This window comes from Malaclemys terrapin, chromosome 14 (assembly GCF_027887155.1).
Source record: "Malaclemys terrapin pileata isolate rMalTer1 chromosome 14, rMalTer1.hap1, whole genome shotgun sequence".
NCBI lineage: Eukaryota > Metazoa > Chordata > Testudines > Emydidae > Malaclemys > Malaclemys terrapin.
The window spans coordinates 38073784-38086725 of record NC_071518.1 but is presented as its reverse complement, the minus strand read 5'-3'; the positions used below and the strand labels follow the sequence as shown (position 1 = coordinate 38086725).

General features: G+C 40.0%; 1 protein-coding gene across 10 annotated transcripts in view; it reads left to right on the top strand.

The window, feature by feature from the left end:
* The window catches only part of CNOT1 (CCR4-NOT transcription complex subunit 1), a 110633-nt gene that overhangs the window by 20825 nt on the left and 76866 nt on the right, over window positions 1–12942 (top strand). For all 10 annotated transcript variants that reach the window (XM_054049017.1, XM_054049019.1, XM_054049013.1 and 7 more), the window contains exons 3-7: window positions 8316–8423; window positions 9256–9354; window positions 10666–10734; window positions 10843–10897; window positions 11312–11515. In XM_054049017.1, coding sequence (XP_053904992.1) covers window positions 8316–8423; window positions 9256–9354; window positions 10666–10734; window positions 10843–10897; window positions 11312–11515 — 535 coding nt within the window. The remainder of the gene's footprint in view (window positions 1–8315; window positions 8424–9255; window positions 9355–10665; window positions 10735–10842; window positions 10898–11311; window positions 11516–12942) is intronic.

The window sequence follows — 12942 nt, the reverse complement described above, 5'->3', positions numbered from 1 at the left end:
GCCTCTCTGGCTTTGTGGTAGGCTTGCCTTAGCTCCTTAATTTTCACACGGCACTGCTGTTATGGCCTCTGTCCTTCATGGCCTTGGAGACCTTTTCTAATATTTTGCCATTTTGTTTACTGCTACGGAGTTCAGCTAGCACTGATTCATCTCCCCATATGGTGAGCAGATCCCGTACCTCCCGTTCAGACCATGCTGGAGCTCTTTTGCGATCCTGGGACTCCATCACGGTTACCTGTGCTGATGAGCTCTGCGTGGTCACCTGTGCTCTCCACGCTGGGCAAACAGGAAATGAAATTCAAACGTTCGCGGGTCTTTTCCTGTCTACCTTGTCAGTGCATCTGAGTTAGGAGTGCTGTCCAGAGCGGTCACAATGAAGCACTGTGGGATAGCTCCCAGAGGCCAATAACGTCGAATTCCATCCACATTACCCCAATTCCGACCTGCTAAGGTCGATTTTATCGCTAATCCCCTCGTCGGAGGTGGAGTAAAGAAACCAGTTTAAAGGGCCTCTTAAGTCGAAAGAAAGGGCTTCGTCGTGTGAACGTGTCCAGGCTTAATTCGATTTAACGCTGCTAAAGTCGACCTAAACTCGTAGTGTAGACCAGGCCTGAGTTAGGGGTACAAGGCATTATCATATTAATCTAGAAAAGGAAAATTACTCTTGACATACTCATATTTGTGTGTCTTATGAGAAAACTATGTTATAACTGTATCAGCAAACACTATCCTACTCCTGAAGAAAAGTATGTATGACAATATTCAAATAGGGTCAGTTGTCAAAACACTTCTGCACTGCACAATTAACTACAGTGGTGACTTTGAAAACAGAAAAACTTGCTAAGTTGCTGCTAGTCTAAAACTTTGATTTTTATCTAGGGGGCCTGTCTTTCATGTACTCAAATATTCATCAAGTGGTTTTTAAGGCTCCACCATAGACAACACCTTTTGTTTAATTGATATGAAAACGTGGTGCTACTAATCATATTTTTAATGCAGATAACTTTAATTTTTCAAGCTACATGCCACAAAGGAAAGCCCTTGAACTATTGAATGTGTCTGTGATCATTGTCCCTGGGATAGCTGGCTCCTAGAACATAGCTGTAGTGTTAAATATTTGGATTTTGCCAAAAAAATGATTGTAATAACAATCTTAATGTTTCATATAACTTCCTTCAAATTCACCCAACTTAAATGTTGCTGTTACTTAAACAATGCCCACCTCTTTTTGTGAAAATCCATCTGATTTAATGTCTTAGATATTTTTATTGCTGAACTATTTGTATAAGATGCTACAAAACAAAGCTCTACTCTAACCTATGTTGCTGAGTAAGCAGTAATGAACTTGCCACTGGCAGTCAGCCAAGCAGATACTTGATCTAGTACAGTGGTCTTCTGTTTTTATAAATTCACTGAATGAACAAGTAGACTGACTCTACTATAAATTGTCTTGTAGCAGGAATCATTGACCCAAACTGGCAATTATTCTAAATTCTTTCTTGAGGAAAAATTTAAGTGAATGTAATCCTGGTTGATTTAAATGCATTCTAGTACCTTTCAGAGTTCTTATCTCCATAGGCTGACATGGGGGGAGAAAGGAGAATAAATTGTCCTTTACTCTGCACAGAAATGTACCTCACAGTAGGAAATACAACATCTAAATGAGGGAACAGCCTAATTCTCATGCTGTCAGTTCATGGATGCTAGCTAGTATAGTGGTGAAATTGTAAGGGTGACTTTAATATGGATACTCATTGGCTTTTCCTATCTTTAGTAACTCAGTTGAGTCCACAGGTTTATTTGATATAGCACACTGAAGAGCCAGGGATAGTAACTGCCTTCAAGTCTGGAACAGAGGCGTGGTAGCTATGTCTGAGTACCAATACTTAAGTGATTTGGATTGCCCAAAGTTCTAGCTGCATTCTGAAGCCTGGATTGACCGATTTCACTCTCAACAATTCATCTGAGGCTTTTGGTGTACTGTAAACACACCTGGACTTCTAATTCTCCTGTGTGAGAGTGACCTGCTGGGAGGTCCTCACAGTCATGGAGTGGTGTAATTACTCTTGAATAGATGGCAGTACTACTCTGTCCTATTGCATTTTAAACAAAGAAACCTATTAAGAGAAGCATGTGGAAATAAGTAAATTGGGAGGGTAAGGAAATAGACCATGGAAACTGAGTAGGCTAGACTACTGAAATGTATTTATACGCGATTTCTCTTTTCATAATTTAGTGCTTGGAGGTAATGACAGGGTGGTGGTAGCAGATTCTGCTCATTCTATTACTGACTGGGCTTGTAATGGGGCAGGTGACTTTAGATAACTATCCAACTTTTTTAAACTTGGGGAAAGAAATTGTTATAAGTAGCAATAGCTAACAAATTATGTGTAAAAGAAGCTCAAGGTAGTTAAAACAGCAAGGGCCTGGACTTGAGCTGTTTAGTAGCCAAGAATTTAGAAACACAAGACAAGAGTAAGGTGGGCTTTAAAGACCGTATACCACAACCGTACTAAGTTGCTGTGATGGCTAGGAGACCTGTTGCAAAGTAGCTAATGGATTGATTATGATAATAAATGAACTATTGATGCTGTGCTTTTTGACAAACTAGTTTTAATTCTTCAGTTTGGGTATAAATGGATTAATATTGGAGGGGGAAATGTTAGTGCAGAGACCTCTGCCACAGCTGTCTGTTATAAAATCTATGCCGCAAAGCTTGCTGATCAGTGAGAGCCTAACTCCAATTATAGAAAACCCCTAGTATGTAGGGGTTTATTAAGGTAGGGAGAACAGTGGGGCACTGATAACTTGCACTTGTTCCAGTCTGTGTGTAGTTCAACACCATAGATATGGGTGTGTAGTGATAGTGAATCCAGAAGGGCTTTTGATCGGAAGGATGTGGTGCAGCATGCTGGCTTTATGGAGCTCACTATATGGCTAGTAGTGCAAGGACATAGTTGACACTACAGAACTGTCCCTCTGTATGACTGTGCTGAGGGGAAGAGACTAGAAGCTTGAACAGGTGTCAAGACAGCTGCAGTTTTATGGGATGTGGGGGTAAAGTGGGATGCAAGTGAGAGCTGAATCCCCAAGATTCCTCTTAACCCTGTGCTTTTAGATAGCTTTATTCTGTGTGTTATATAGATAATTCCCAAGTTAGTTTAAACTAAGGCCATGGCTACACTAGCAGCTGTAGAGCGCTTTGGGTTAAACCCACCTTCGGAGAGTGCACTGCGGAAAGCGCTCTAGTCTGTCCACACTGACAGCCGCAAGCGCACTGGCATGGCCACATTTGCAGCACATTGGGAGCGGTGCATTATGGGCAGCTATTCCAGCGTTCAAGTGGCTGCAACATGCTTTTCAAATGAGGGGAATGGGGTGAAGTGTGTTGGTATGTGGGGGGGAGAGGGTTTTTGGGGTGATGTCAGCACACTGTCTTGTAAGTTCAGATCCCCCTAGCCCCCCCCGCCTTTCTTTCTCTCTCACTCCTTAAGCGTTTGCTTTGCCCTGCTGCAGCAGCCATTGTCTGAAAAGGCACTTCCGCATTATGGGACGTTTCTGGAGGTCGGTCAGTCAGTTAACGCTGTGACTTAACTCCCCATTTACACTGGCCCTGGGGCGTCTCGGCCAATATGCGACAGCTGCTATCTCTCTCCTGGAGGTGGAGTACCAGGAGCCCTCTAGCCAGGGACTCAGAGTGCTCTATGTGCCTTGCCAGTGTGGACGGGGAGTAAGGTAGAGCGCTCTGGGAGGCTTTATTGCGGTATAAAGTGCCAGTGTAGCCAAGCCCTAAACTATTTAAAACCGGATGTGCAAAAGACCATGCTGAATGAGTATTTCCACGGTTTTAAGAACTATAGCAAGAAAAATAGTGGACTAGACTGAAGGACATGTCAAAGATCTGATGCTTGTTTACTTTCAAAATGGCCTATAATCTTGGCATCCTATCTTAATGAGTCAAAAATTCATTTTAGCACTTCCTGGACTTAAGAATCTTACTGTGTTTCCTTGCTCCCTTGAATACTCCCTTTACCCCGATTTCCCCCTTCTTCCAAATAAAAGAATTGAGGTACTAGTGCATTGTCGCAGGTTGGGGACCTCCTAGTGTTAACGGTTAAACCAGGTCAAATCTGGCTCTAGCATGCTACTAGATTAAAACCTTCCAATTTAGGTGGGTCACTGACTGTCAAAAGTTCAATTAATTTGTAAAACAATCTTTTTGGTTACCTGTGTTGGTATCTGACAGAATAAATATATGGAGATATACCTAGCTCATAGAGGTGGAAGGGACCCTGAAAGGTCAGAGTCCAGCCCCCTGCCTTCACTAGCAGGACCACGTACTGATTTTGCCCCAGACCCCTAAGTGGCCCCCTCCAGGATTGAACTCTCAACCCTGGGTTTAGCAGGCTAATGCTCAAACCTCTCCCCTAAGTGCCAGAACACTTTTCAGTTCTGCAGACTGTCTAGATAACTGTAGGGATTCTCCCAGATATTAGCACTGAAACACTGCTCACACCGCCTTGGCACAGTGCAGATTAGTGGCATCAGGATAACTAAATACACCTCTACCCAGATATAACATGCATTCGGATATAACACAGTAAAACAGTGCTCCGGGGGGGGGGGCGGGGCTGTGCACTCCAGTGGATTAAAGCAAGTTCAATATAACTCAGTTTCATCTATAACACAGTAAAAATTTTTGGCTCCCGAGGACAGCATTATGTTGAGGTAGAGGTTTTGGCACATTAGGATGTTAAGGGAATTCCCAGGGTGGATTTGATTTTAAATCATGATTTAAATCACTAGTCAGGAAGACTCGATTTAATCATGGATTTCTACATAAAAGTGCATTCTTGTTTGTTATAACCTGAATATATATTCTTAACAAGATATAGATTTCATTTTTAGAAGGTACACACTATACATTTTTAAAGTGATTTATTTTGAAAACTTTTCAGATTAGTTTTACAGCTATAATCAGAAAATTAATGATTTTGGTAAATGAAATAACCAAATAAGTAATTGAAGCAGATGTTTACGAAGTCATTGGGAGGCGAACTATCTCCAATTCAACAGGTTAATATTAATATTTGGAGGATTTTCTTGTCATGCTGTATTGGGAGGAGAACATCACCAGACAGACATTTAAATTGTTTTATTTAACTAAACAAACATTATTATGTATTCTGGATATTTTTCCTTCAACAGCAAACATATTATTTTAACAAAACAAGCATATAAATTTTTGAATTTAGTTAAATGTTCAAGTTTTTAAAATCAGATTTGTTTTTGGTAAAATTGTTTTAACTCAAATAGTTAAATGAAATATTTAAAAACAAAACAAAACCCTAAAAATTAAATAGACTGTCAGCCAGGTCAACATGAGAAACTTAAAATATTGTCTTTTGCAGCTAACTCAGTCATCTTCACCTTCCTTTTCCGGTTTGTTCATAATCTGGAAAAGAAAAACAAGCTTTCCTGCTTTTTCAGGTCCCAAACAATTTCTCAATTTGGAATGAATTAGTCCAAAAGAAGAAAATTCTTTCTACTCTGGCAGAAGAAGCTACTGCTGTTAAAAGTGAGATTATCACGTCAACAGTCTCTGAATCCAAGTGCTTACGTGACTCTCACCAGCTCACTGGTGTGACTTTCTTTGAAACATCAACAAACATATATTTCTTGAATGGTTCACCCTTAGCTCTGAAGTTTATTATAGTTGGCATTATGGAGGGATGATGGCGAGGACATGGACATCCAGCAAACTCCTCTTCTTCAGCAGTTAAGGTTTGACCCTGTTACCGAGTATTGAGAATATTTGCAAGAAAATGAACCGGAGATGGTGCTTGTCTCATTTGTTCTTTTAATGCTTGTAATTTAATTTTCATTGCATATTTCTCTTTTTAAGATCTCACTCAGTTCCTTCCAAATTTCAACAGCATCAGCAATAAAACAGTTATTTCCCTGCATTTTGTTCAAGGCTACAGAAATAGGCTTCAGGATACTCAACATGTGTTCAACATTTCTCTGAAGCCCAATGTTGAGAACTTTGGCTATGACAGTGCCATCTCTTTTTTTCATGATTTTGTTCACAAACTGTCATCCGATTAGGCCAATTCTTGATATAGTTCTCAAAACAGTCCACTACGGAGTTCAATCGCACATCTTGTGGGAGAGTTAGCTTGGTTCCTCCCACTTTTTGTAGAGCAGCTGCGGCAGAGTGGTTGTTACAGAAGTATTTTGCAATTTCAACATTAGCCTTTATTTCTGGAACACTGAAGTCTTTGGCTAGGAGGTGGATCAAATGAGCACTGCGACCGTATGTTATTAGCTTGGGACACTCTTCTAAATTTCTTTTCATCTTGGATACGTTTGCAACATTGTCTGTGACAAAGCTGCTTACTAGACATTTGCATTTTCCCCCCAGTTTAAGGCTTTTACTGCTTCTGCTTGTAAGTATTCTGCTGTGTGCATTTCCTGATGTCTTCCTTACAGAAACAAGAGATACGTTCCCTTCCTCTGTCACACAAGCACATACAACTGAATCATTGTGTGACATTGCTCCACCCATCATACTCAGGTTAACAATTTCACCCTCTAGACCTTTTGCACACTGCTCAATTTCTCTTTCATATACTTTATCCAGCAATTTGCCTGTGACATCTGCTCTGTTTGGTGGACTGTATCCTGGTCTTAATGACTGAACCATGTTAACGAAGTGTGGGTTCTCATCATACAGAAAGGAGAGTTGGTTGCATAAACAAACTGGGCAATTTTTTTCCATCAATTTACCTCTTTTTGTAATCTGTTGGTTCTTATCACAAACTTATCTATGGTTGTTTCTGGATGATGGAGACTTTCCTTTTTGCTACAGGTGATATACTGTGGTCATGTGACATACATGTGACTGAAACACTATCATTGGTGGATAAACTCTGAAACTATAGAAAATGATGGTGACCTTGAAGGTGGATAGTCTTCAGAATCCTGTATGTAGAGGATGGATTCTCCTAAACAAAATAAGTCAATGCAGTTATTTAATTATTACCTTACTGCTCATTTAGTATTATTCCTTGCATTCACTGACTACTTTAAAGGTGCTATTGTAAAAAGATCTGCCTATTTCAGCTATTTATTTGTATCACAACTGCATCTAAAATGGTAGTATCCTAGAGTAACAACTATTTTTTTTGTTCATGAGAATTCAAGAGTAGTCCAAAAGGAAGACAGGCAGTCCTTAAGAAAGAAGTATGAAATAAAAAAGTTTACCAACCTGAAGATCCTGCGTGTTCAGACATGTTCACTTCATCATCATTGCAGCTTCCTCCTGAGAAGGAACACTTCCTATGATGATTCATTCGGGCAACCAGGCCTTGCATTTCTCGCATTGTTTGCATTTTGAACACATGCCCGTCTTACCCACAGGTAGAGGAACTTCATTAAAATATTCCCAAACTGGGTCTTTTTTACGGCCTGCTGCCATTATAGGTTTTCCCTTCTAGTGAGAGGATGGTATGGTAGATTTCAAATCAATGAAGGCTACACTCAGAAAGACCTCAAGACTTCTGGAATATATTGCTCAAACAGTTTCACTTTTGTTTCTACTGCCTGTCCCTCCCTTCTCACACTTATCTCCAGACTTCTTCTCCTTGTCCAGATCTATTCTGCCCCCAACAATCTTCTAAATCTATACAGAAACCCCTGGAGCCCCATAAATTTGGGTCCCTAATCCATGAACTGTTGGAACTCCTTTACAAAACTTTTCTTAACCATTACATGAATATATTGTCTCATACTATAGAATTAGAATGTATAATCCCTATTCCATGATGATACATTATAGCTCAAATATCTTAATTAAAACTATCTTTACATAGATCCCCCCCCCCCAAGCATTTTATCAAAAAAATCCAATTTAAATAAAAAAAACATTATCCACCACCCTGGGAATTCCCTTATGTACGGGTTCCTTCCTCAAAAACAAACAAGTTGAGTGCTTAAACTAGTGTGCCTTAATGTGGGCAGAAGCATGATCAAAGAGTTGGAGTTAAGAGATTGGGGTTCTGGTCCTGTCATGATTTTACTGCTTTGATTCTGTCTTTCCATCCCCAATGGGGTTAACCCTTACTTCACAGGATATTGAGAATTAATTACTAAACTCTTGAATCCTCGGTGCCTCCTATTTGAACTTGAGTATTCCGTTGTACAAAGTAGTGAAATTACTACAGTAACCAAAGTACTGGTGCCCCATCATTGTGTGACAACTTTCCATCAAAATTGTTGGATGTTTTCTAGATGGTTTGTTCTTGGTCTTTCAGATTGTGAATCGGCACGGTCCCGAGGCAGACAGGCATTTACTACGCTGTCTATTCTCGCATGTGGATTTCAGTGGCGATGGTAAAAGCAGTGGCAAAGATTTCCATCAGGTAAATGCTGCACTTGGACAATCACTAATTAATTATACTTTTAATTGGCTTATTGCAAAGCTCTCAGGCCATTTTAAGCACAAAGGCAGGGTACAGGTTATAGTCTTCAGTTAATTGGGGGAAAATATCCATGCACAGTTTTTGAATTACAACTCCCTTTGTTGGCTCTCTAAATTAGCAAGAAGTGGAATTACTGAGTTTCTCTTTTAAAGAACTGACTTAGAAAACCTGCTACTAAAGTGTGTTGGCCCCACTTTTTTTTTGGGCCCCAGGCAGTACCTTCTTAAAACATCCCTTACTTTTTTTAAAGCTTAGTCCAAGCTAGTAATACAATGAGCAACTATCTTACACACTTCCAAACTATTTAGACTTCTGGGGCACACCTATTTCCTGGCTTAACCTCCATTCTTTCCTAAAATCTCTTGAGAAACATTGCTTAATTTAGCATACTATGCTCCTATTTGTTGTGCATACAGACACTATCTATGCTAACATCTGTAGGAGCCTAAGACAAGTGAAATAAAGTTCCAGACTTGCACATCAAGTTTACTTTGCCAGGTGACTGAGAAACTCTGTTTGGCTCGCTTGTCTAGTCTGGCAAATATTAAAACCTAAACCTTAATGACAAGGAAACAGTCAAATTCTGATGGACACTAGTCTGTCCCCTTCTGTGTTTCTTGGTACAAAATACTGAATTCAAAATCTGAAGCACTGTAAAATCTGACTGGGTTATTGCTACTGTGGCTGCAGAGTGAAAAGTAAAGTGATAACTGAAATACAGATGCAATATGTTAAAGCAATAGCAGATTCACAGTTCCCTTGTTCTTTTCAGACTCAGTTTCTGATCCAGGAGTGTGCGTCGCTGATTACAAAGCCAAACTTTATCTCGACGCTGTCCTACGCCATTGACAATCCATTGCACTATCAGAAGGTTTGTATACCCTGTTTTAAAAGGGTCAGTCGTGGAAAAATAAGTCTCTATTTTATTGTGGAATTATGTAGAATGTTTTCAATGAGTTATATTTAAAAGGGCTTTTTAAACAGGAAAACTTGTCAAACAAGGCAGTAGCATTCATTCAGTGTGTAACTGCACTAGCAGACTAAAAATTCAGCACAAGAGGAGTGTGACAAAGGTTTTCCTAGAGTTGGAGGGGAAATGGATTAACCCATAGAAGGAAATTATCTACTTTTACCCTTAAGGAGCTGCTATTTTCTAGACTTTGATGGGTGCTAGTGCACGAGGGTTGGGGACAGTTTTTTAGCTTCAAGAACAGGATCCTTAACTAGAGTAGGACATGACATGCTTCCCTTGTTGCCTGAAATCCTCCTTGGCCTTGCTTTTTTTATAGTTGTTTATACCCTCCGTGTTTGTATTTACTGGGATTTAATCTTTTAAAACAAACTCTTGTCTTTTCTAGTACCAAGAATTTTAAAAACTGAATAGTCTTGCTCATCCATTGTCACTCCCTGTACTTCTCAAGCTTCCACAATAAATATAAATTAGTCAATTTCAGGTTCTTACGCATTCCATAGTACAGCAATGTTTGGATTGCAAACACTTGATGGGAATACTTAAAACCAAGCAAGACTCATACCTCTACTTTCATGAAAAAATATTTACGGAGTTTAAGCCTTTCTTTATAAACCCTAAGGTTGGGTCTAAACTGTATTCCCTTACGTGATATTAGCTAATGCTAGTTGTCCATGTGGAAGTCTGGGATTGCACTGTCTGCTATATCTAACTTTATTCTCATACTGCTCATCTCACTTTACCATTTTCACAGAAGCACTGTAGTAGTGTCCAAGCCACTTTAGAAAGGGCCTTTCTCTTGATTAAACTAAGCTGGTTTAATAGTGTTAAACTTTTGTGATTTTTGAACATTTTGTGTTAGACCTCAAAACAATCAAAATACAAAATAGGTCCCTAGTGCTTCTATATTTTTGTTGACATGGGGAAGGTCCTGAGACCAACAGCTTAGTAACTGAACTAGTGTAACTTGTGAGAAGTATGTGTGGATTTAAACTTTCTTCAAAGCATGGGTCACCTTAATATTAACTCCTGAAAATGGCAGCTTTTGCTTGGGTTTTTTGACTGCCCTGTTCAGGCTTTGTGAGCTAGTCTACTGCAAAATGCCTTCCCTTCCTGCAAATTTCCCTCTCCTGCAGATAAAACCTCCAGGCTGTCTTTCACACTACAAGCTAGACCATCCGTATAAATAATTCATACTTTATTCTGTTTCAGAGTCTAAAGCCTTCACCCCATTTATTTGCCCAGCTGAGTAAAGTTATCAAATTAAGCAAAGTTCAAGAGGTGGGTAAACATTTGTTTCCCAAACTAGCTGGTTAAGTTTGTACAATACAAAACTTGACTGAAATTAAATGCATGATAGGCTCTTACTTTCCTCTCATTTGTTCACAGGTGATTTTTGGTCTTGCTTTACTGAACTCCTTCAGCTCAGATCTACGAGGTTTTGGTAAGTGAGGAGTTTGCAAAATACTACAGCAAAGACCTGTCAAATTTAAGAACAATCCTGACAATGCTTTAGGGTCTGGGTTACTTGAGTTTGCTTCTGCAGTTGAAATCAATAGGTACTGGAGCAGGAGTTGTTCCTCCCCCCATTTCCCCAGTTCTGATTCACTATTGTAATATGTCTGGAACAGACACGGCTAAGTCTTTCTTGCCTACTAAAGGTGGGGATGAGGGGTACAGAGCATGAAAAGGATATTGTTGTCTTATCAATGGTAGACAACTATTTAGGTGGTGTGGAGTGTGTTAAATGTGCCCAGAGCATTGGATGACCAACAGAACCAAATTAAGTCTTTGACTAAGGTACATTTTTAAAGTAACTTTCAGGGCTTTAACTATAGCCTCTCTTTTCCTCTTGTAGCTGCCCAGTTTATCAAACAGAAACTTCCAGATCTGCTGCGGTCTTACATTGACGCAGACGTCAGTGGAAATCAAGAAGGTGGCTTCCAAGATATTGCAATAGAGGTCCTGCACCTCCTCCTCTCCCATCTCCTTTTTGGGCAGAAAGGAGCTTTTGGGGTTGGACAGGAACAGATTGACGCTTTCCTCAAAACATTACGTAGAGGTAAGTAGAACCTCACCATTCAGGAAGCCTGTTTGAGTGCCTGTCATAATGTACCAGCAGCCTGTCATTCCCGTGGCAGCAGTGTGGTGGTGTAATAGGCTGCTTAGTGCATAAGGTTTCATGAGGCTAAATCCACTGAGAACAAATACTCTGTTGCAGTGTACCACTTAATCATGTTGGTTTTGAAGTAGTTGGAATCTTCTTTCCATTGGTATGTGGTAACATAGTATTGCACTATACTAAAAAGAATTTGCAGAATTTGAGGGGTATGCAGCCTTTCTTTAGGGATACCCAAATGAACAGGCTTTAGATAGTGGAGAACTTCTGTCTTGTTGCAAAAGTTCATTTGTTGTATATTTTTCTTCTATTTGTAGCTTTAAACATCCATAGTACACGATCTTTCTAAAACAGGGAATTTTTCAGAATGCTAAATGAGGGGAAACTGGATTGATGAGATATAGTTAAGGCTTCATAATAGTTACATTAAATCAGTGTCTGTTGCTGCAAGTCCTAGAATACATAAGTTCCAGGAACAAGTTTAGGGGAACTTTCAGGGAACATAGCTTTGTATATGAACTTTTTATTGATGCCATGTATGTTGTGGAGACTACCTCTGTCTGTGTGACGCTATGGCAGTTGAAATGTAGTATATGAAATAACATTTCCCTTGTCTTCAGTGGGTGAGGTGGTTTCTGGCAAAATATTCTTAATAAAGGGGCCATGCATTCCTGACTTGAACTCCTTTAATCTCCTCTTCTTCCCGGCCTTCCTCACTCCTCCTTAGTTCTTAGAAGAACTAGATATACAGTGTGTATAAACAGCTAAATAGAGCAAGACTATAATGCAAAAAAAGCAGCTGTTTATGCTCTTAAGTATTGTCTGTTCTAGAGAATTTGTTCCCTTAATCAAGCCAATAACTTGCCCCACATGCTTCCAAAAGTACACAAGCAGTCACACTAACTTGTTTTGAGGGAAGGCTAACCCCTAGGTGGTTCCCACTGGGCTAATCTGTCCTATTGTGGATGGGTTGCTGGCATAATAGCCCAAAACATAAAATTCGTCCTCTTGTCCCATGGTGCATCTGTCCCTTGAAACCTGTCCCTGCTAGAATGCAGAGGAGCACCCCACACTGATCCCCTATTCCCAATACTTTCTGGTGGAAGGGGACAGCTGCTCTCTCCTACTGTATTCTTCAATCTGTGCTTTTTGGGTGGTTGTCCCCTCAGGAATAATTCTAGCACCTGTTTCTGCTGCAGTTAGTAGCTTTCCCAAGCAGCTGCAGTGAAACTGTAGAAGGCTTGTCAATTTCATGCTGTTCCTGCAGTTTGGGGAAGCTGTAAACAGCAATAGAGGACCTGGAGCTATGCTGGTAGGCTAGATGCAGTGATTTTTCTCCGCTTACATTTGGTAGCTTTTCTTTGCATCTG